At 35.7% G+C, this 24,681-nt stretch overlaps 1 protein-coding gene, 1 non-coding gene and 1 pseudogene across 2 annotated transcripts; 1 reads left to right on the top strand and 2 right to left on the bottom strand.

Annotated features, from left to right (window-relative positions):
- Positions 1 to 1,820: 1,820 nt before the first annotated feature.
- On the top strand, positions 1,821 to 3,164 carry LOC136412442 (signal recognition particle protein-like). Its single transcript, XM_066395505.1, has one exon. The coding sequence runs from the start codon at positions 1,821 to 1,823 to the stop codon at positions 3,162 to 3,164; it is 1,344 nt and encodes a 447-aa protein (XP_066251602.1).
- A 2,887-nt stretch (positions 3,165 to 6,051) lies between these two features.
- On the bottom strand, positions 6,052 to 6,366 carry LOC136412443 (NFU1 iron-sulfur cluster scaffold homolog, mitochondrial pseudogene; annotated as a pseudogene).
- An 18,242-nt stretch (positions 6,367 to 24,608) lies between these two features.
- On the bottom strand, positions 24,609 to 24,681 carry TRNAH-GUG (transfer RNA histidin (anticodon GUG)). Its single transcript has one exon. It is a non-coding gene; the product is annotated as a tRNA-His (tRNA).

Below are 24,681 nucleotides of genomic sequence, written 5' to 3' on the forward strand. Positions count from 1 at the left end.
TTATTTCAAAAAGTAAATAATTTACTAACGCTCGTGCACAAATTAAAAATAAATTATGCACGAGTGTAGCATTGTGAACTAAGAATGCTATATTAAAGCTTACCTCACTATTAAAGCTATCGGTCAGATTAGATTAAAAACCTAATCTGACCGGTTTCTCTATAACCCTCTAAACTCTGATATAATTATATGATAATTAGTTTAATTAGTGGTTAATATGCAAATTGATTTTATTCATATATTGAGATAGCATAAACCATATTGGTTTAAATTATTGTGCAATTTTATAAATCGTCACTGTTACTTCTACTGACTGTATTAATAGTTATAGTCCTAAAATTACCTGAAAATTTGAGCATTGCAGTAAATTGGTCTCTCCCAATTCTAGATTTTGATTTATCTTTTCGTACCATACTAATATCTTTTTTATCAGTTGCATTTTTAGCTGTTCTACCAGCACAAAATTTGACTTTTTCAGAGATGCTATCTTTTGCTGCTTACACTATTAGTTCACTTTATGCAGTTTTATCTGAACATATGATATTGGTTATAATATTCTGTGAATTAATGACCGTCAGTGCATTTTTTACTATCGCAGCTGGCTGTAGAGATAGTGGACCTGCAATAAGGTACGCTTGTGTACACTTTTTCGTTGGAGTTATATTAATAGCAGGATTGGCACTTCAAAGCACTAACCTGATAATTTTGGGTTTATTGATAAACTGCGCTTGTTTTCCTTTTTCATTTTGGGTTGTTGATGCATATCCTGCTGCATCGCTACATGGCACCACATATCTCTCTTTATTTACCACTAAAGTCTCTTTTTTAGTGATGCTTTTACACACTTATAACCTATGGCAAGATTGTACTGAAATATTAGCGCTTGTAGGCGCCATCACTGCAATTTACAGTATTATATTTGCTTCTCTTGAGCAAAATATTCGCAGATTTTTATGCTATAACGTTGTAGGACAAATGGGCTTGCTGATTATTGCAGGAAGTTTGCTCAGTCCTTCGGAAAAAGCAATACCAATTTTGATACTGCATATAATCTTCTCTCTTGTTTATCAATCATTATTGTTTGTGGTTAGTAATTCGATTATTTCACAAACAAAAACAATTAGTTTTAATGGAGTGGGTAAACTGATATCAATGGAAGGCATGTGTGCTATAATCGCAATACTTACAATGGCTGCATTTCCTGGAACCGTTGGATTTATCAGTAAATCATATATCACAGCTGAAATTGAAATGAACACTGTTGCCTTAAAAGGGTACAAAAATTTATATAAGGTTCTAAATTTGCTGCTTCATTTAAGCGTTGGGCTAAAGTTTCTTTATTACTTATTTATTGCAAAAAGTAAGTCAAAACCTTTAGCAGAGAGGGGAGGCAAAATGACTATGATTATTTTAGCATTTATATGCGTAATCGCTGGCAATCCTTACTTACCTATTTACAATAAACCTTCGATTTTCGATTTTGTGTACAACACAAAAAATATTTTGTCGCAATTTAATTTGTTACTATGTACCACTTTATTGTTTATTCCTTTACGCAAGTTATTTTACCCGAGAGTAAATTTTAAAATGGATGTTGATTGGATTTTTAGAGTTTTCATATCCTATATTGTCTTGCTGTTCAATCAGTTAGTCTCTAAAACTAGAGAAATGTTTGCCAGCGTAGTGCAAAACTTGACTAATTCACTTACTGGTTTATACTTTAATAATATTACTAAACTTAAAGAAGTGCTGGGTTATAACTCAGTGAGTTTTGTTTCAGCCTCTTCTCTCTTTTTAATGAGTATTCTACTAATGCTATTATGTTTAAATCGTTAACTGAAAGTTTAAATTCTGTATTTAGTAAACTGAGAGGAAAGTCAATCATTTCTGAAGATGATTTTAATCTTGCCATGCGTGAAATACGTATAGCTTTAATTGAAGCTGACGTTTCACTTGAAGTTGCAAAAAAATTCATCAACGACATTAAAGATAAAGTGATTGGGGAAAAAGTCATAAAAAGTGTTTCTCCAGCACAAATGATAATTAAAATTGTGCAGGATAATTTAGTTGCAGTTCTCGGATCAGAGAAAAGTGACTTAAATCTAGCAGTTAAACCCCCTGCTGTGATTATGATGGTGGGCTTACAAGGTGCAGGTAAAACAACTACCTCAGGAAAGCTTGCTTTAAAGCTAAAAAAGCAAAAGAAAAAAGTGATGCTTGCCTCTTTAGACATTTATAGGCCGGCTGCCCAGAAACAACTTGAGGTGCTGGGTAAACAAATAGACGTACAAACTTTATCTATAGTAATAAATGAAGGGCCTATTGCAATTACAAAAAGGGCACTAGCAGCAGCAAAGAACGATAATTATGATGTATTAATACTAGACACCGCAGGCAGGCTTCATATTGACAATAATATGATGAATGAGTTGAAAGCCGTAAAGGAAATAGCTTCACCTGCAGAAGTTATTTTAGTAGCCGACGCAATGATAGGCCAGGATGCGGTCAACATTGCCAAATCATTCAATGAGGTAATAGGTGTAACCGGCATTATTCTCACCCGTGTTGATGGTGATGCACGTGGTGGTGCTGCTCTTTCTATGAAAATGATCACCGATTGTCCAATTAAATTTATTGCTTGTGGTGAAAAATTAAGTGACCTCGATGATTTTTATCCCGATAGAATTGCAAAAAGGATACTTAGCATGGGTGATGTTGTATCATTGGTTGAAAAAGCTGCTGAGATTGTTGGTCAGGAAGAAATTGATAAGTTACAAAAGAAAGTAAAAAAGGGTAAATTCGACCTAAACGACCTAGTGGGAATGTTAAAAACTCTGAGTAAAATGGATGGCATTAGCAACATAATGAAATTCATCCCTAGTTCATTCACAAAAAAGCTAAGCAGTGGAGTGCCAGATGATAGTAAAGTGAAAAAATATATAGCTATCATAAACTCAATGACTGAAAAAGAAAGGCAAAATCCAGATATTTTAAATGGCAAAAGAAGACTTAGAATTTCTAAGGGGTCCGGAACAAGTGTAACTGACGTTAATCTTCTGATTAAGCAGTATAATCAAATGAGCTCTATGGTAAATAAGTTCAGTAAAGTTGACCATAGTAAACTCAAAGAATCTGATTTGATGGATATGCTAAGCAGAAAGTAAGTCAGCAGGTAGTGGAATGAGACAAATCATCAGTAAACCTTTAGCTATATCAAAAGCGGCTTAGGTCTCGCAGAAAAATTTACAGCTTCTTGCTAGCCAAGAAATTTATTATTAATTTTAAGAAATACTATAGCTGACCCAAGCAACACGTCATACCGCGATTCATTCGCGGTATCTCATCCGCTAACAAGCAGCAAGATACTATACCGTCATGGTATCTCTAGATCCCGCTAACAAGCAGCGGGATGACGGTTGTCGTTTAGCTACAAACATTAAGAAATTTACCAAACGAAAAAAAAGGCAAAAGAAGCCCCGTGGTGGTTGGCTATTTACTATGTACTAAAATATCGGCGTTTTTTTTATTCTAAAACGCTTGATTAAGAGCGATTTAGCTGCTTTTAACTTGCAACTAACCTACACCGCAAGTGTTTAAGAAACTTACTAAGCAGGAAAAAAGGCAAAGAAACCCCGTAGTAGCTAGCATTCAAATTCTCCCTTGTCAATTTGACGTTTTTTGCTGTCTTAAACGCTTTGTAAGCGCGTTTCGGCTTATATAGGTAAAAACCCAGAAATTTTTAAAGACATGCGATGCACGTAGTGCGAAAAATTAAACATGAGACGCCAAATACCCTAAGCTTTTTGTCATTAACCTGCACAGATTGCGAAGATAAATAAATAGCTTCAGTCTCATGATAAGGGGGCTGGCGGAGTTTGTCAAGTAAGTTTTTTCGTTTCTATTGTAATGACAGTTATGGCCTGTGCAAGAAATCTATTGATTTACAGCAGGTTCTTTGTTACAGTCCACAGTTATGCAAAGAAACTTAAAGCCTCATGAGTTTATTTACAGCCAGTGGTTTACATAATTTGGAACTGTATAGCTGAGTATTGTATATGATAATATTGATAACAAACGATGATGGCTTTGGAAGTGAAGGAATAAAATTACTCAAAGAGATTGCACGGAATTTTGCGCCAGAAATATGGATAGTGGCACCAGATACTGATAGAAGCGGAGCTGCAAGATCTCTTGATTATCCAGTGAAACAATCTATTGGAATAAAACAACATAGTGAAAGGGAATTTAGTGTGTCTGGTACTCCTGCAGATTGTGTCATTATTGCGCTAAATAAAGTTATGAATAAAAAACCAGACTTAATATTGTCCGGAGTAAATATTGGATCAAATGTCGGGGACGATATTTGTTATTCAGGAACAATTGGTGCTGTAATGGAAGGTGCTGCAAGGTCTATACCTTCTATTGCGCTGAGCCAAGTTTATCATGATAAAATAGACTGGCACAATACAAAGGTTTTTGCACCAAAGGTTATTGCCAAGCTAGTTAAGGTTGGTTGGCCTAAAAACATAGTGATGAGTGTAAATTTTCCTGCTACGGAAAAAGTAAAAGGAGTAGAATTTGCTGAACAAGGTGAATATAACATTGATGGGGATTTAACTTTTACTGAAAATTCGAATGGCTCTTTTAGCTTAAATTGGTCTCGAGAGCACTCAGGCAGTGGTAGTGTAAATAAAATAAAAGAAGGATTTATTACTATCACACCAGTAAAATTAGATTTTACAGATTATGATACATTGAATGCTATGAAAAATTCTTGTGCAGACGAATTTTCTTCTATAGCTGACTGAGAAAAACATTTGCATTGCTCCTAATAGATATTTTCTATTGTGTTATCGCGAGCAATTATTTTTTCTTCACCTGTATCCATGTTTTTAATCTTTAAAGTTTTACTATTCAATTCTTCATCGCCAAAAATTAAAGCAGCTTTAGCATTTGCTTGATTTGCTTTTTTCATTCGGGTTCTGAGCGTTCCGCTATATTCATAGATTACATATAAACCATTTCTGCGCAATTCATTTGCAAGTGTTAAAGCATGTTTTTCAGCCTCTCTACCGATTGGAATTAGGTAAATAGGTCGCTCTTCTTTCGGAGAATAATTGATTAACTCCATTATGCGCTCAATACCCCCTGCAAATCCTATTGCTGGAGTGTGTTTTCCACCTACTGAAGATACTAAATTATCGTATCTTCCACCGGCAAAAACTGCCCCTTGTGCACCTAAATCCTCTGTAACAAACTCAAACACTGTGTGGCAATAATAATCCAAACCTCGAACTAGTTTATTGTTTACGGTATAAGGTATATCAAGAATTGTTAATCCATTTAGTATTTGTTCAAAGAAATCTGAGGACTCTTTCGTATAATAATTGCTGATTTTAGGCGCATCAGAAATTATTGATTTATCTTTCTCATCCTTGGAATCCAGTATTCTGAGTGGGTTTTTGATCAACCTATTTTTGCTATCTTCTGATAGATCATTTTGATACTTTGTAAAGTATAAGATCAAAGCTTCTCTATACTTAGTTATTGTTTCACCATCACCTAAAGAGTTGATTTCCAGCTTTACATTTTTATTGATGCCAAATTCAGTTAGTAAGTGCTGAACGAGTGATATCAATTCAATATCAGCTTTTGGATCTTCTATGCCAAAAACCTCAAAATTTATCTGATGAAATTGCCTTTGTCTTCCCTTTTGCGGTCTTTCATAGCGAAATGCAGGTCCTGTTGAGAATAATTTTATCGGTGTTTGCAGTTTTTTTTCAATGAGTAGCCTGACAATCGCTGCAGTGAACTCAGGACGTAAAGTTATGCTCTTTCCCCCTTTATCATTGAAGCTATACATCTCTTTAGTGATGATATCTGAGCTATCACCTAAGGTTTTTGTAAAAACCTCCGTGTATTCAAATATTGGAGTTTGGGCGGGCAAAAAGCCGTATAGACTTGAGATTCTATTTGCTGTTTGCTGAATGTATTTAAACTTGTACCATTCATCAAACAGGAGATCTTTTGTTCCTCTAACCGTTTGATTAGTCATAGTGTGGTCTCTATACCCGCAACCTCTGGTATGTGGTAGCTCAGCATATTCTGCACTCCTTGCTTGAGGGTAATTGCAGCACTTGGGCATCCAGAGCAGGCTCCTTGCAGCTCAACATAAACTATTCCATCTTTATAGCCACGGAATTTGATATCACCACCGTCTTGAGCAACTGCAGGTTTGATATAACTTTCCATCAATTCTTTTATTCTATTTACAATTTCTATATCACTTTCATCAAAAAATTCCTTATCTGTATCATTCACTCCTTCTTTATCTAGTGCTTTTCCACCTGAAGTAAAGTGATCCATAATTGTAGTTAAAATTTCTACTTTTAATATATCCCAATTAATTCCACCCAATTTTGTTACTGAAATAAAATCATGACCAAAAAACACTCTTACCACATGTTCTATTTGAAAAAGATTTGCTGCTAGTTTAGAATTTTTTATCTCATTTGCATTTGAAAAATCAGCCGTTTCTCCTTCGTTTAAAATTTCAAATCCAGGAAGGAATTTTAGCGTATTTGGGTTTGGTGTTTCTTCAATCTGGATGAACATGTTATTTACCATGACGATTATAATTGTTACTATTTAATCATAAAATGATAAAAAAATATACATGTCATTCATCTTTTTCCTTTTTTTGATATTCATAGTAGTTACATTTGTCTTGCCTAGCGTTGTTGTATTTTTTCTTTTCCTGACAAAAAAAAATAACATAAGTTTCATGATGAACTCTATATTGAGTAAGTTTTTGAACGAATTTAATAGCAGTAGAAGTTGTACTGAAAATTACACTGGTGATAACATGTCCAAAGATGAAGCATTAAAGATACTAGGGCTGAATCCTGAGGCAAGTCAAAATGAAATCAATAAAGCATATCAAAATTTAATGAAGTTAGTTCACCCAGATAAGGGAGGCTCGGAATATTTTGCACAAAAGTTAAACGCGGCACGTGATAGGTTGCTGAAAAAATGATCTTAAAAAAAGTTTTCGTTTAACAAATTTCTTCCTTTGCTTTTTCTAAATACTCCAATATTGCTTCATGTAGCGCAGTCCATGTTATCTGTTCTTCCAGGGAAGGTATAAATTCTTGTCTCCAAGCATTCTTAAACTCCTGAAACCACTGTTTTTCAAAACCCTGAAATTCTAAAGAAATATCTACTTTAAAGCTATCAATTAAACTGGAAACTTCTGCAGCTTTAGAGCTATCTAGTGATTTTAAAGATAACACTCCACTCTTTAAAATGTCTAACTCTTCCAATACATTAAGCTTAAATGGTTCATAAAGTGAAGACCATATGCGATATTTTAAATAAGAATCATAGTATAACTTAATTTTGTACATTAAAGTGGTAGATGCATCAGGAGAAATGTTATTCTCATATTGTGCAAGAGAAGATAATAAATTCTCATAATCTACTTTGCTTAAACATGGTTGTAGAGTCGATTTAATTTTTTCACTAAAGGTTAGATAGCTAGAAGAAATACCATGACTATATTTACTAAAGAATTCAGGAAATATATCCGCTTGTTCTAATTTCAGAAGTAAATCTTTTCTAATTTCTCTTGGTAAATTATGTATTGAAAACTGATAAATAACCCATGCAAAATTCTCATCAAACTCATCTGAGTAATCAGTATTATTATCAGGAAAAATTACATTACCTTTCTTATCATTCCAGGGTAGTATCTTATAGAAAAATTTGTTCAGCCTTTGTTTTAATTTCAAAATACCTTCATTTCTATCACCTGCTTTATACAATATTTCGCCCATTTGCTGTTTAGCATTTTTAGGGTTTATTCTATCACTTATGTGCAATCCAATTCCATTTTTCTCTAATAACTCCCAATCAAACAATTTGTGTGGATCTGGTTTACGCATTGTATAGCTAAGCTCTGGATCATGCACTATAGTTCCTATTTCAGAATGACTAAATATCATATCCCTTTTAATTTTAAAACGCTCCATAAGGTATAAAATCAGCTCTTTAACAGATCTCATTTGCTCTTCCGGAAAAGGCTCAAGTCCTGTGTTTACAATTTCAATACCTACAGAATAATTGTTAAGCTTCTGCAGCTCTTCAAGCTTGCTATTTATCTTAACTCTTGCATAACTAATACCAGCATGCCATGCTTCTTTCTCTAATGGAACCATTAAGGTAACGCTGCCGTCCCTATCGACAATAAAATGAACTGACAATCCTCTAGCATTCAGCATATCTTTTGTACCTTTTAATGTTGATGTTTCAGTATGGTGAACTATAACCATTAACACTTTTTCACCGGCCCTATCACCATAATTTAAAGCTGAAGCTGGATCTAAAAATAACAAATCCTGATCTTTCAATAATGGTAATTTTTCTTGTAAATCTTGAAAATCATTCTCGATACTGCTTGAACTGGATACTTGCCCAGATATGAGAAATGCTGAGACAGTAATCAGTAAAACTAATAAATATTTGTTGATTTTAGATAGTTGGATTTTCATACCATCTTCATAAACACTTTGTAGATAACTTTTCATTATATAGTTAGAGTAGTGTTGTTGAATAAATTTACAAGACAAAATCATACTAGTCCGGTAATAGTAACATGTCCAAAGATAAAGCATTTAAAATACTGGGATTAAATCCAGTTATCTAAGTGGAGAAAGTCACCTCTCCCCACTCGACTTCAAAACCGGACTTGTGACTTTCACCACATCTGGCTTCTCTCTAACTTGGTGTTTGTCATACATACCTAACACTTAATGTTGGCTCATAACATATTAACCACTACTCACAACTTTACCTTCCAAATTACAGTGTCCACGTCAGCATATCCTAAACATTACTTTAGGCCTTGGCTTCTTAGACAATCCCTCATTATAGGTGCATACGGGTGGCTCCCTGCTTAAAGAATAAGAGCATCTATAATGTTACTCCGTTCCATGAAATTGTTTCATGTTAGACTTAGGTTCCAACTTTTTGCCGGGAGATGGGAAACATCTTAATCAGACCAGTCAAGTTCTAATTATCCACTTTCTCCGTACCTTTTGGTCTATGCGTTAACCAACCTTATTTCGCATATCGTTCGTTACGACAATTCAGGCATTGGTTCCTCTCGTAACCATATCTAACTCTGTTTGCAGGGATTCACTATAAGGTTTAGTGTTACCTGCTTTTATCTCATGCTTGCATCCTAGAGGTTGCCACTCTCTAAAATGTGAGACATACATTACCCACGATGTCTAGGGAAGATGGAATTTTACCATCACAAAATCACGACTTTCGGGTCGCACCAACTGTACGAACATTGCAATATGGCACGATATCACATAATAAACGATGTCATTCCAGTGCTTGACACTGGAATCCAGCTTTTTTGTAATTTTATTGAAAATGTTGTATAGTCGTTTGTTTACAATCAATTTTTCTGGATCCCAGTGTCTGGGCACTGGGATGACACCATTTGCTGTGCAATTTACCTTCAAAAATGAATGTTCGTATAGCTATGGATTCATTCGCAGGATAGATTCCGCTAACGAGTAGCGGAATGACGAATTTGTTGTTTTTCAAATTGTAGGTAAACCTAAGCCACTTTAGCTATACTTGTAGAGAAAAAAGAATAGATGATGATCCTAAATATTTAATAAATTTGACTACCGAGGAATTTCAAAAATCTCAATTTTTTATTAATTGTGAGATGTGGTACATTCTATCTTCATACAGCTTCCTCTTCATACCTCAACTAATGAAATTAGAAGCATCAACTCCCTTCTGCAAGCAAGCAGCAATAACAGTGTTCATCATTAGAAATGCAATGGTCATTGGGCCAACGCCCCCGGGTACTGGGGTAATAGCTTTGACTTTTTCTTTTATTCCCCCGAAGTCAACATCACCTACGAGCTTACTTTGTTCTCCTACGTTAACGCTATTTATGCCAACATCGATCACTATTGCACCTTTCTTTATCCAGTCTGCTTGAACAAAATTTGGCTTTCCGACTGCTGCAACTACTATATCCGCTTTAGAGCAATATTCAGCTAAATCCTTGCTTTGTGAATGCAAGATGGTGACAGTGCAGTTTTCTTGCAATAGCAGGTGAAACATTGGCTTGCCCACGATATTTGACCTACCAATTACCACTGCGTTTTTACCGGAAAGGTTCTCTTCAATTGACTTAATTAAATGCAAAGAACCTTTAGGAGTGCAAGGTATAAGGCAGTTTTTTTCACCTTTAACTAATCTGCCAACGTTTTCATCATGGAAGCCATCTACATCCTTTTCAATACTCACTGCATTAATTACTCTGCTTGCACTAATATGATTTGGTAAAGGCAACTGTACTAAAATGCCATGCACAGATGGATCTTCATTTAACTCATTGATTTTCTCAATCAATTCATCTTCTGAAATATTATTAGGCAAAACAATGGTCTCAGAACTTATGCCTATTGATTCTGCTTTTTTCTGTTTGTTGCAAACATAAACCTGACTTGCTGGATTGCTACCCACGAGAATTACTTTCAGGCAAGGAAAAATGTTATACTCTCTCTTTAAAATATCAATTTTTTGTGATAGCCTCTCACATAGGTCATTTGCTATTTTTTTACCATCAATAATAATTGTCACTTCCTTGCCACTCCTTAAAGTCAGGTAATTTGATATCAAATAAATCCAATACTTTGCCAACAGAATGATTAATAATATCATCCAACGATTTCGGTTTAATATAAAAAGCTGGCACTGGTGGAGCAATTATTGCTCCCATCTCCGTTAATTTTAACATATTTTGTAAATGCCCAAGATGTAGTGGTGACTCTCGCACCATAAGAACTAATTTCCTTCTTTCTTTTAGCGTTACATCTGCAGCTCTTGTCAATAGATTGGAAGTAACACCTGATGCGATTTCAGACATTGTTTTCATAGAGCATGGAGCAATAATCATCCCTGAGGTTTTAAATGAGCCGCTTGCTATTTTTTCTCCTATTTTTTCTTCAGAATAGTAAAAATCTGCAAGCGATATAATATCTTCAAGTTTTTCTTTAATCTCGTGAGCTAAAGTTATTTTCCCAGTACTGCTTATCACTAAATGAGTTTCATAATCGACGTCTTTCAACGCTTCTAAAATACGCACACCGTAAATAGAACCAGATGCTCCACTTATTCCAATTACAATTCTGCTATTCACTTAACTCTTCTTCGTAGTTCATTCCCAATGCACGTTTATAGGTATCAAGCAATATTTCTTGTTCCTCTCTGTCATCATCATCCATCTTCCTCAGCCTAATAATTTGTTTCATCACTTTTGTATCCCAACCTTCATCTGCAGCTTTTGCATATACATCACGAATGTGATCTTGCACATCCCTCTTTTCTTGTTCAAGTTTTTCGATTCTCTCTATGTAACCCTTCAACTCTTCAGCCGTTATTTTTACTGTATCTTCCATGAAACTCCACTAATTAATTGCTGCTACTAGTATTACCAGTTTTTACTTGCACTTCAACAACAGTAATAATATTTTTATCTTTTTTTAAAATCTTAAAGCGAAAACCATACATGGAAAACTCCTCGCCTTCGTCAGGAATGCGCTCTATTTCATTCACAATCATACCTGCTAGAGTTGTAGCTTCTTCATCAGGGAGATTCCAGTGTAACTGCCTGTTAATGTTCCTAATAGTAGATTTTCCTTCTATGTGATACATATTATCAGATATTTTCTTTATAAAATTTTCCGTGATCAAATCATGTTCATCCGAAATTTCCCCAACTATTTCTTCCAGTATATCCTCAAGGGTTACAATTCCCTGCAGTGCTCCATACTCATCAATAACAAATGCAAGGTGTTTCCTGTTCTTACGGAAGTTGTGAAGTTGCACGCTGAGCGGCGTACTTTCTGGTATAAACCAAGGCCTTGACATAACTTGGGCAATGTCAACTTCTTCTGTTTTACTATCCTTTTCACGCAAGGCGTTTATTAGATCTTTCACGTGAATCACCCCGACAATGTTATCTGGTTCCTTCTGCCATAAAGGTACTCTACTGTGACTACTGGTTAAAATCTCTCTTATTAACTCTTCTTTATTCCGATCTATATCAAGAGAAAATAGGTTTCTTCTATGGGTCATAATTTGTGATATTTCTGTCTCAGCCAAATCAAGTATGCTGCTTAGCATATCTAAATCCTGTTGTAACATAGTTCCTTCACTGCGGTGAAGAGTAATCATATTACGCATTGCATCCGCTGCAGATATCACTTCCTTATCTTTATGCAGTCCACATAATTTCAAGATGAGGTTAACAATAAATTGAATACCTAGCGTCAATGGAGAAAAAATCTTTACAAAAAACAATACAAAATAAGCAGAAAATGATGCAAATTTTTCAGGATTTTGAATAGCATAAGTTTTTGGTAGAACTTCGCAGAACAATAAAATACAAAATGTCATTATAATTGTTGATAGGAGAATGCCCTCATTTCCAAAAAGATTGATAAATATTGCTGTAAATACAGCAGAGCAAGTAATATTAATAATTGTATTGCCGAGCAATACCGTTCCTATTGTCAATTCTTTCCTATTTAATAAGCGGTCTATTATCCTGGCTCTTTTGTTACCGTCTAGCTTTAACTTATTAACTCGAGAACGGCTAATTGAGGTTAAGCCTATTTCTGCTCCTGAGAACAAAAACGATAAAATTAACAAAATAAAAATTGCTGATGATACTAAGACCAATAACCAATCCATTAAAGTACGATGTTATTGTGATAAAAAACAAAATTAATTTTACATGTTATGAGAGGCATTTGCAAGCCTAAATTTATATTGCCAAATTTTATATATCTTTAATTTTAAAAAATAAATCATAAAGCATATTACACGCTGCGTTCACATGCTCATCCTCAATAATAAGTGGTGGGGTTATCCTTACTACTTTGTTGTTTAAAACCCTAGTTATTATTAAACCTTTATCAAGAGATCGACTAATAATTTTATTAGCTACAGGAGTTGCTAGTTCTATTCCCATTAGTAACCCTTCTCCACGAACTTCTAAAATCATCTCAGGAAATTCTTTAGCTAAAAGCAACAACTTTTCTTTTAAATCTTTACTAATTTTTTTAACATGATCAAAAAAGCCTTCTTTTAGCATTATATCGAGCACTGCATTACCAATAGTCATGGCAAGTGGATTGCCACCATAGGTTGATCCATGAGTTCCTGGAGTGATTGCTTCTGCTATGTAATCTTTCACTAAACATGCAGCTAAAGGAAAACCGTTACCCATAGCTTTTGCACAGGTTAGCATATCAGGTTCAATGCCGACATTTTGATAATGAAATAAAGAACCGATGCGTCCATATCCGCACTGCACTTCATCAAAGCACAAAATTATTCCTTGAGCTTTTGTTATTTCCCTTACTTTTTGAAGATATTCTACGTCTAGTGGATATACTCCACCTTCGCTTTGTATGGGCTCTAAAAATACAGCAGCTATTTCATTATTGATTTTTTCTTCTAATGCTTTAGTGTCATTTCTTGGCACTTTATCAAAACCAGAAAGGAGCGGAGCAAAACCTTCGCGTGATTTTTCACTGCCTCCAGCAGAAATTGCAGCAATACTGCGGCCATGAAAGCCTCCTTCAATTGTAATAATACGATTACGTTTTGCTTGCCCTTTTGAATAAAAGTAACGACGAATAAACTTAATTGCAGCTTCTGTTGCTTCAAGCCCACTTGAGCAGAAAAAAACTTTATCTGCAAAAGTCAGGGTTGTTAAACGCTCAGCAAGCCTTTCTTGCTCGGGAATAGTGAAAATGTTAGAGCAGTGCCATAGTGAGCTCAATTGCTCTTTCAGCTTATCTGTAATGTATGGGTGACAATGCCCTAAAGAAGTTGTAGAAATACCTGCAGCAAAATCTAAATATTTTTTACCATCTTTATCAAAAAGATATACCCCTTCTCCCCTGACTATAGGAGTGTCAAGTCTATTATACGCATTAACAACATGATCCATTTTATAAGTATTGTGGTATTATCTATACTATACCTGAAATGAATCCATTAACACAAAGCTTTTCCTTTAACCTCTTATGCTACTTCAACTAAAAATTTGGCTAATGCAAACCTTTTTTGTCATTCTATAGCTAAAGTGACTTAGTTTTACCAACACTTATTAGCCATTGTAAAAGTTTTTGTTTCTATTGAATGATAGTTGTAGCCTATGCAAGAAGTTTATTGACTTTGAGCGCACTTTAGCCTATACAATTTTAATATCTTAAATTACTGGACATGCCCGATCTAAAGACAATGATGTTAAATTTTGGACCTCAGCACCCAGCTGCACATGGAGTGTTGCGTCTTGTTTTAGAGATGGATGGTGAAGTGATCGAGAGGGCAGATCCCCATATTGGGCTTTTGCACCGCGGTACTGAAAAATTAATAGAACATAAAACGTATTTTCAAGCTTTGCCTTATTTTGATCGCCTTGATTACGTATCACCAATGTCACAAGAGCATGCATATTCACTTTGTGTGGAGAAATTGTTGCAATGTGAAGTGCCAATTAGGGCAAAGTATTTACGTGTCTTGTTTTGTGAACTTACGAGAATACTAAATCATTTACTGAACGTTTCTTCTCAAGCACTTGATGTTGGAGCAATGACCCCTCTTTTATGGCTCTTTGAAGAAAGAGAAAAAATACTGGAATTTTACGAAAGAGCTTCAGGTGCAAGGTTTCACGCAGCTTACATCAGGCCAGGTGGAATTGCAGCAGATGTTCCAGAAGATTTGATTGAGGATATTGCAAAGTTTATAGAGCAATTTCCAAAATATATAGACGATGTTGATGAACTTTTAACAGAAAATAGGATATGGAAGCAACGCACTGTAGGAATTAGTGAAATATCAATTAAACAGGCACTTGATTGGGGCTTTAGTGGCCCAATGTTGCGCGCTGCTGGGCTTGCTTGGGATTTGCGAAAAAGCCAGCCATATGAGATATATGATCAACTAGATTTTGATATACCGATCGGCCAAAATGGCGACTGTTATGACCGTTATCTAGTTAGAATGGCAGAGATTAGGCAATCTATCAGTTTGGTGAAGCAGTGCATAGAGAAAATGCCTGAAGGGCCAATAAAAACTGAAGATAGAAAAATTTCTCCACCGTCAAGAGCAGAGATGAAAAAATCTATGGAAGCTCTGATTCACCATTTTAAGCTCTATTCAGAAGGATATCACGTACCAGAAGGTGAGGCTTACGCAGTTGTTGAGGCACCAAAAGGTGAGTTTGGAGTGTATATAGTTTCAGATGGTACCAATAGACCTTATAGGTGCCGAATAAGAGCACCTGGCTTTGCGCATTTACAAGCCTTAGACTTTATGGCAAAAGGACACATGCTTGCTGACGTTGCAGCAATTATTGGCTCACTCGATATAGTTTTTGGTGAGATTGATAGGTAATCATTGGTTGACCTTACCCAGAAAAAGTGGAGAGAAAGTTTGGAATGTTTTTTACAAAAAGAATGATGCATCAAATTGTTCTGGAATGCAATAGTTAATAGTGACGTTGTTTGTTATAAAAAATTTCTATGTATTCAAATATTGCAGTTCTAGTTTGTTGAGCAGAGTGTTGTGAAGTATCAATAAGTATTTCTCTTTTCAATGAGCTAAAGAAGCTTTCTGCAACAGAATTGTCGTAACAACAGCCTTTATTACTCATCTATATTCTTTACAGCTAAGAGATATTGATACCCTTGCGCAGTATATTGTGAACCTTGGTCACTGTGCAGCAGTAGATTTTTAACAGGTTTACGCCTATTAATGGCCATTAATAAAGAGTTCATAACCAATTGTTTATTTATTGCACTACTCATTAACTACCATACGTGAGAATTATTGCTGCCAAATATAGCCATCCCTCCTTGGTTTTGATGTAAGTAATCCCATACTTTATTTGGTTGATCAACAATAAAGTTTTGATCTAGTATATTGGGAGCTACAGCTCTATTATCTGTTCGTTGTTTTTTAATTTTAAACTTTCTTCTCAGTATAGCCCTGATGTCATTTTTCTGCATAATACTTTGCACCGTTTTCAAATTGCAACTTTTACCCAAAGCCTTCAATTCAGCATGAATTTTAGGAGCTCCATATCTACATTTAGAAACTTGATATATTTTTTGAATAGCTGCGAGTAGCTCATTATTTGCTGATTCTCTACTGCTTATTTTTCTTGTGGTCCACTTATAGTAGCCACTAGCAGAAAATCCTACATAATTCCTGTACTTTATAGCAGTTACTATATAAAAAAATATTTTACTCTTTTTGACTGGCCAGGGCTTTTTTTTAAATGTCTCTTTCCCTTGTTACTCTTGCTAACTCTCTTTGTAAATCAAACCTCTCTTTGTCGTAAGGAGCCATGTTACCTCTACCTGGAAATGCTTCTGCTGCCGACTTTTTTTCGTTGTGTTTCTTTATCCATTTTCCTAATAAACCACCCTTTATTCCTAAATCCTTTGCTGTTTTTGTAATTGTTTGACCTGCCTTTCTTTGTTCATTTGCCAGTTTAACAGCTTCCAATTTGAATTCTGCTGTATATTCTCTTACCATTTCTAATCCTCCAAAATTTTATTTTACCCAAAAAAACTCTTTTCTTTCTCTCCACTTTTTCTGGGTAAGGTCACTATTTCTTAAGTAATTTACACTTCAGAGTTTATCTGCTTTAAAGTTTACTCTATTCTGTTTCAGTATTTGTCATAAATCCTTAATTATTTCTGACTTTTTAGTTCAGTTTTTAACTATTCTTTCCTTAACTTAATGGCAGTGACAATAAGCCTATCTATCATTCTGATGTGATTTCAGTTTTTTTTACATGCAAACTTTCTAATCCCACCTTGTAGTTAGGGTAAATTAGAGAGACATTAAGATCTTTTTTAATTTTAACATTACTTACTTTTTTTGATCCTAAATAAAAACTCTGTGCATAATCTGGTAGGGAAGAAGCCTCAATTGGTTCTGGAGGGCTAACATTGAGAAGTTTGGTCGCATATATTACCACTTCAGATTGTGTAGTGGGTAAATCGTCTGCACAATTGTATATTTCACCAGGTTTTATGTTTTGCATGGAAGAAAATAAAATATTCGATATATCTTCAACGTGAATACGAGAAAAAAAATGCCCTTCTTTTTTCACATTTCTTGCTTTGCCAAGCTGCAAGTCAATTAACACGTTCCTACCAGGACCGTATATTCCAGCTAAACGAAAAATATGTACAGGCAGTTTGCTATTCAGCCACCTCTTTTCAGATCTAAGGCGCTTTTCTCCTCTGATTTCTATAGGTTTTGTTTCAGATTCCTCATTCACCCAATTACCAGAGTGATCACCATAGACGCTAGTTGCAGACAAATAACCAAACCATTTAACATTTTGCAGGCAATCACCATATCTCTCCACAACATCATCACCATCTGGAGGAATAGAAATTAAAACGTGCGTTGCGCTTTTAAGTAGATCTTGGCTAACTTTCTCATAATTAAAGAGGATTACATTTTGTATATTTTTACTTCTTGATGTGCCACTAACTTTCCAACCTAAGTTCAGTAATTTTTTCGATAAAAATTTAGCTACATATCCATAACCAAAGCAAAACAAGTGCATGAAAATTAATTTTTAAAGTTCTTCTTAATAAATTCTACTCCTAATTTTATTCCCTCTTCATTGATAATATGCCCTAATCCATGAATTGGGTGCCCTTCAACATTTACCCCTGTTTCTTTCAGAGCTTTAACCGCTAAGTCGAGAGACGAAAAAGGTACCACATCGTCAGCATCACCATGGATAACACATATGTTAGGTTTTGACTTGATCTCTGGTGCAGTTTTTGAAGGTGAAAGAAACCTACCAGAGTATGCAACAACTGATGCACAGGATTGAGAGCGGGTGAGAGCTGTATGTATTGCAAGCATTGCTCCTTGAGAAAATCCAACTAAAGAAAGTTGCGTATCTTCTAAATTAAGCTCCTTTAATTTTGTATCAATGAAATGATTTACAATTGATGTAGCATTTTTTACTCCATTATATAGCGCTTCCTCACTACGATCTTCCAAGCTGAACCACTGATAACCATCACCTATTTCTCTTTCAAACGGAGCATTGGGTACTGCAAAATATGAACCCAGTAAAAACTTGCTCATAACTTTAGCAAGGTGAATGAAATTATCGCCACTTGAGCCCCAACCATGTAAAAAAATAATCAAATTTTTCTTATTTCCGCCTGCACAAATTTCTGGGCCTTTAAGTTCAATCATTTCTTTTCCTTTTGCATTTATATTTTTATTTAACACTAATTTTCAAATTTGTAAAAACCCATGTGCAATTATGTACACTAGCTCAGTTATCTAAGTGGAGAAAGTCACCTCTCCCCACTCGACTTCAAAACCGGACTAGTGACTTTCACCACATCCGGCTTCTCTCTAACTTGGTGTTTGTCATACATACTTCTCCATGTAATTAACATTTCAAAGCTTGGTAAATTTGTTTTTATAGCTTAAATACAGCATTCTCTATATTACTAGAGAAGTCGTATTCATTCATACCTAACACTTAATGTTGGCTCATAACATATTAACCACTACTCACAACTTTACCTTCCAAATTACAGTGTCCACGTCAGCATATCCTAAACATTACTTTAGGCCTTGGCTTCTTAGACAATCCCTCATTATAGGTGCATACGGGTGGCTCCCTGCTTAAAGAATAAGAGCATCTATAATGTTACTCCGTTCCATGAAATTGTTTCATGTTAGACTTAGGTTCCAACTTTTTGCCGGGAGATGGGAAACATCTTAATCAGACCAGTCAAGTTCTAATTATCCACTTTCTCCGTACCTTTTGGTCTATGCGTTAACCAACCTTATTTCGCATATCGTTCGTTACGACAATTCAGGCATTGGTTCCTCTCGTAACCATATCTAACTCTGTTTGCAGGGATTCACTATAAGGTTTAGTGTTACCTGCTTTTATCTCATGCTTGCATCCTAGAGGTTGCCACTCTCTAAAATGTGAGACATACATTACCCCCGATGTCTAGGGAAGATGGAATTTTACCATCACAAAATCACGACTTTCGGGTCGCACTAACTGTATGAACATTCATTTTTGAAGGTAAATTGCACAGCAAATGGTGTCATGAAAGTAGCTGACACTGGAATCCAGCCTTGCCGTAATCTCATCAAGAACGTTGTGTTTTAACATAAAACGGCTACTTTTATACTTACCAACTTAATAAAATTCCTGGATCCCAGTGTCAAGCACTGGAATGACACCTCTGGGCACTGCCGTCATAAAGGAACCAGTGTCAGCTACTTTCATGACATCAATAATTGACCTCGACTTACCGTCCAACTAGAAAGTTGTATATAGAATGACAGAAATCCAGATGTTATTTACTTACTTTCGATCTTTTCTATCAATTTTTTAACTAAGCCTCTTAGCTTTTTACTGGATTCATCAAGCTCTTGAATCTGCGAGCTGTGCTCTTTCATTAGTTCCTTATAGTTACCTCTTATGTAGTCAATCATTTCCTTCATCTGAGCAATCATCTTGTTAACATCCATACTGCCCAAATCAGGTATCATGCCAGGCATATCCCCTTCTAACATACCACCAGCCATAAGCTGCTGAGACATTTGCATAAATGGTTTTAAAGTCTGATTAAGCAATTCAGGATCCTTGGCTAATTTTTCTATTTGCTCTTTGCAAGTATCCATATACTGCTTCATAAATTCATCTTCTTGCCCTTTGTCTATCATAATTATAACCTACCTAAAAATACGTGTTCTTTATTATATATTATTTTAAAATTAAAAACAATACAAAATACCTGTCACAATTGCATTAATACTTTTTAAATAATAAAAAATGCTCCTTTGCTTATAAAGGGTCACATACCTTCTTTAACCATTCCTTATCTTTTACGCTATTTTCTAAGTTTTTATAGACAAATTGATGGTAGCCATTTATCCATTCAATTTCATCCTTAGTAAGCATTTGCACATTTATTAGTCTTCTATCATATGGAATAGAGGTCAGTTGTTTAAAGTTTAAGAAGCCATTCTCTTGCCTGTCAACATATATCAGATTTTCAATTCTTATTCCATACTCTCCCGGAATGTAATAGCCAGGTTCGTTGGAAAGTATCATCCCTGGCGTGAGTTTCACTTTATTACTTTTTGATATTGCTTGTGGTCCTTCGTGTACTGATAGGTAACTTCCTACTCCATGCCCTGTACCATGCATATAGTCCATTCCAAATTTCCATAAATGCGTACGTGCCAATATATCCAATTCTCCACCAGTAGTGCCGGGGGGAAAGACAACACTTGCTATAGAAATGTGAGCTTTCAACACTATTGTATAGTGGGTTATTTGCTCATTAGTTGGACTGCCAATTGCTACAGTTCTTGTCACATCAGTTGTGCCGTCAAGGTATTGGCCACCAGAGTCAATCAAATATAGTCCTCTTTTCTGAATTACCTTATTCGTCTTACTGCTTGCACGATAGTGAATTATTGCTCCATTCTCATTAAATGCTGAAATTGTTGGAAAACTTAGTTGCTTAAACAAATTCTGCTCTTTTCTGTATTCTAAGAGTTTCTCTTCAGCTTCAAGCTCTGTACCAACATTATTTTCAAGCCAATGTAGAAAGTTTGTAACTGCCACTCCATCTCTGATGTGCGCATTTATAGCCCCAGCTATTTCAGTTTGATTTTTTACTGCTTTATGAATTAAACAAGGATCCTCTCTTTCAGCTACCTGTTTATCTTTTATTACAGCCATGATACTCATTGGAGTTGTGTTTGGATCTACAACTATTGAATTTAGCTTGTGCAGCGAATTTTCTAGCCCACTAATATCAAAAATATTTATATGGTTGCCTAAATTTGCTTCTATAGTTGAATGTTCTTTATCTTGAATAAACAAATCAACATTACCGCTTTTATACAATATAGCACGGCCCAATATACATGGAGTATATTTAGCATTTTCATTTCTTAAATTTAATAACCATGAAATTGAATTTGGATCAGTTAAAAGCACTGCTTCAGCTTCTTTATCTATACTTTTAGCGACTTTTTCACATTTGTCCTTACTACTTTCACCAGCATATTCAATAGAATGTAAAACCACTGCTTGTTTTCGATAGTCACTTTTTTTTCCAGCTAAACAGGGTATTAATTTACAGATATTCTCATACTTTCTTATATCTTTTACGGTAAAATATTGCAAATAATAACCTAGTGAGGCAGTCGATGTTAAGTTTGCTTTTATCCATTCGCGTGGATCCTCTTCTTGTATATTATATACTTGAAAATTGCCCTGATCGAGCTGATTGTGAGCTTGTGTGATATAGCGTCCATCCGTAAAAAATGGGCACTTGTTGTCTTTTGTAACGATAAGTAGCCCATTTGTTCCTGTAAAGCCACACAGCTTTGTTAGCTCCTCTGAATACTCATTTAAATATTCATCTTTAGTATGCAATATAAATGCGTCAACATTTGTTTCACGCATAAAAGATCGAAATTCTTCGATTTTTGACATAGAACACCTCATACAAAATTAGCAGCCACTTTCGTTTTCCTGTTTCTCAAATACACTAATATGCTCACTATCGCTGCAGGAGTGATGCCTTGTATTTGCTTTGCAATGCCAATCGTCGCTGGTTTTATCGTCTGCAACTTTTCTATTACTTCACTTGACAGGCCTTTAACTTGTGAATAGTTGAAATCAATTGGAATTTGAGTGTTAATTTCCTCTCGTAAAAACTTCATATCCGCTTCTTGTCTTATTAGATAAGGTTTGTATTTTGCTTCAATTTCAACCGCTTCGCATATTTCATTCTTAGCTCTATTATCCGCTTTGGTGTGTCCCATTTTGTCATTCCAGCGCGTGACGCTGCTTAACTCCGGCCATATTTCTTGTAATTTATTCCAGTCGATGTTTGGATAGCTAAGTAAATCTAGTGCCGTTTTTCTTATCCCATCATAAGATATTTTGATACCATAAGACCTAAGCTGCTCAGGAGTAATCGTCAGACTCCCTAACTTCTCTTCAAGCTGCTTAATGGATTCAAGTTTATTCTGTAAAACAGAGTATCTCTCATGCGAAACGAGGGAAATATCATAACCTTTTTGTGTTAATCTTCTATCTGCATTGTCTGACCTGATAGCTAGCCTATATTCTGCACGCGAGGTAAATAATCTATAAGGTTCGATCACCCCTTTGATGACTAGATCATCTATCATTACGCCGATATATGAGTCTGTGCGATGAAGAACAAAGCTTTCTTTTTTTTCAGATGCAGAAAGTGCTGCATTGATCCCGGCAATAATTCCTTGCCCTGCTGCTTCTTCATATCCAGTGGTGCCATTAATTTGGCCAGCAAAATATAGGCCTTTAATTTTCTTAGTTTCAAGAGTATGGCTTAGTTCTCGTGGATCAATATAGTCATACTCAACTGCATATCCAGGCCTTAGTATTTCTGCGTTTTCAAGTCCTTTGATACTCTTTATCATTTCACGCTGCACTTCAATAGGCAATGAATTTGAAATTCCGTTCGGGTATACAGTATCATCATCCAGGCCTTCTGGCTCTAGAAATATTTGATGACTACTTTTTTCTGCAAATTTATTAACTTTAACTTCAATTGATGGGCAGTATCTTGGTGCTATAATATCATCCAAATACGAAGAAGCTGACCTGTGCAGATTCTCTCTAATTATTTTATGCGTGTTTTCATTAGTATGGGTAATAAAGCATGATACCTGAGGTTGGTTAATTTTTTCTGTGAGATAAGAAAACGGCACAGGTGAGTTATCACCCACTTGTTCTTGCAATATTGACCAGTTTATAGTGCCACGATCAAGCCTTGGTGGAGTTCCGGTACGCAGTCTACCTAATCTAAAATCATACTTCTTCAACGTATTTGCAAGTTCTACGGCAGGCTTATCTCCCATTCTCCCCGAAGGAGTTACCTGCTCTCCTATATGAATCACACCTTGCAGGAAAGTTCCTGTAGTTAAAATGACTTTGCTTGTCAGTATATGCTCCCCTGAGCTTGTTATTACAGCTTTAATGCACAATTCTCCATTGTTATTACTCTCTATAAGGAAATCGTCAACTGACTCTTCTTTTACCGTCAAATTATTATAATTTAGAATAATTTCCTGTATTGCTTGCTTGTATAATTTTCGATCTGCCTGTGCACGTGGTCCCCACACTGCCGCACCTCTGCTGCTATTTAAAATGACTGAGTGTATGCTTGCTCGGTCGATTGCTCTTCCCATTATTCCATCAAGAGCGTCAACTTCCTTGACTACAACACCCTTTGCAACTCCTCCGATTGCTGGATTGCAGGACATTTCCCCTATAGTTGAAATTTTATGAGTTATAAGCAGCGTGTTTGCACCAAGGCGAGCTGCAGCAGCAGCAGCTTCGCACCCTGCATGACCACCACCTACCACCACTACATCATATTTATGCATGCTTTTTAAGTAATTCGTACCCTACTAATATTCCGACTATTAGCGGTTAATGTCAAATTTTATAGTGATACCTCTCCTGTTACTCCGTACTGCACATACAACTATACGCACATTCGTTTTTGCTAAGGTAATTCGCACGACAAATGATGTCATGCCAGCACGTAACGTACAGCTGTACAAACATTGCAGTTTGCAGGTAATTTGTGTGGCAGGTAGTCAGTGCCCCTATAATGTCATCTCAGTGTCCTCTTCTTGTCATTCCAGTGCTTGACACTGGAATCCAGCCTTTTCATAATCATCAAAACGTTGTATTTTAACATAAAAAGGCTACTTTTATGCTTACCAACTTAATAAAATTTCTGGATCCCAGTGTCTGGGCACTGGGATGACACCCCTTTGTGTTTGAGGCAAAACCGGCTATAACACTTAACACACTGCCTTTGCAAACAAATGTTCGTACAGCTATATGCTGCACACTAGAATAACAGAAAGCAGAAACCTTACTTAATTGGTTTAAAGTGATTCGTACCCCTTCTCTTTTGAAGAAAAACACTCAACTATAGATGATATAATATATTCATTCACTTTTTTAGCAGCAAATATTATAGCCATGGTTGCAAATAACCCTGCTATCGGTGCTATCACTCCTATTGTTGCACATGCTAAAGCTGCAGAGCCCATTCCAAGCATTGCACCAGGAAAAATAGCAGTTGCGGCTGCAGCAAGGCCAACTCCAATTGCAACGCATATACAAGCAAAGAAGAAAAGAGCTTCTTTGGAGAATTTTCCTTCTTTTACACTATCGCATATAAAATATGCAGTTAATAATATTACAGGAATGGCGGCAATAATTCCACCTATAACCAAAGGTGATAAAGCTGTAAAACTCAATCCCAGACCTGTAAATGCACCTATTACCGATACTGCACCTAAAAGTATTAAATCTCTTTCATCCATATAACCTCCCTAATTAATTGATATATTACCATTTGTTCATATCTCCGTCAAACAGAAAATTTTAGTGGGGCGAGCGACCAGGATCGAACTGGCGACATTCAGTACCACAAACTGACGCTCTACCAACTGAGCTACGCCCGC

Source organism: Euwallacea similis, chromosome 12, assembly GCF_039881205.1.
Source record: "Euwallacea similis isolate ESF13 chromosome 12, ESF131.1, whole genome shotgun sequence".
NCBI classification, from domain to species: Eukaryota; Metazoa; Arthropoda; class Insecta; order Coleoptera; family Curculionidae; genus Euwallacea; species Euwallacea similis.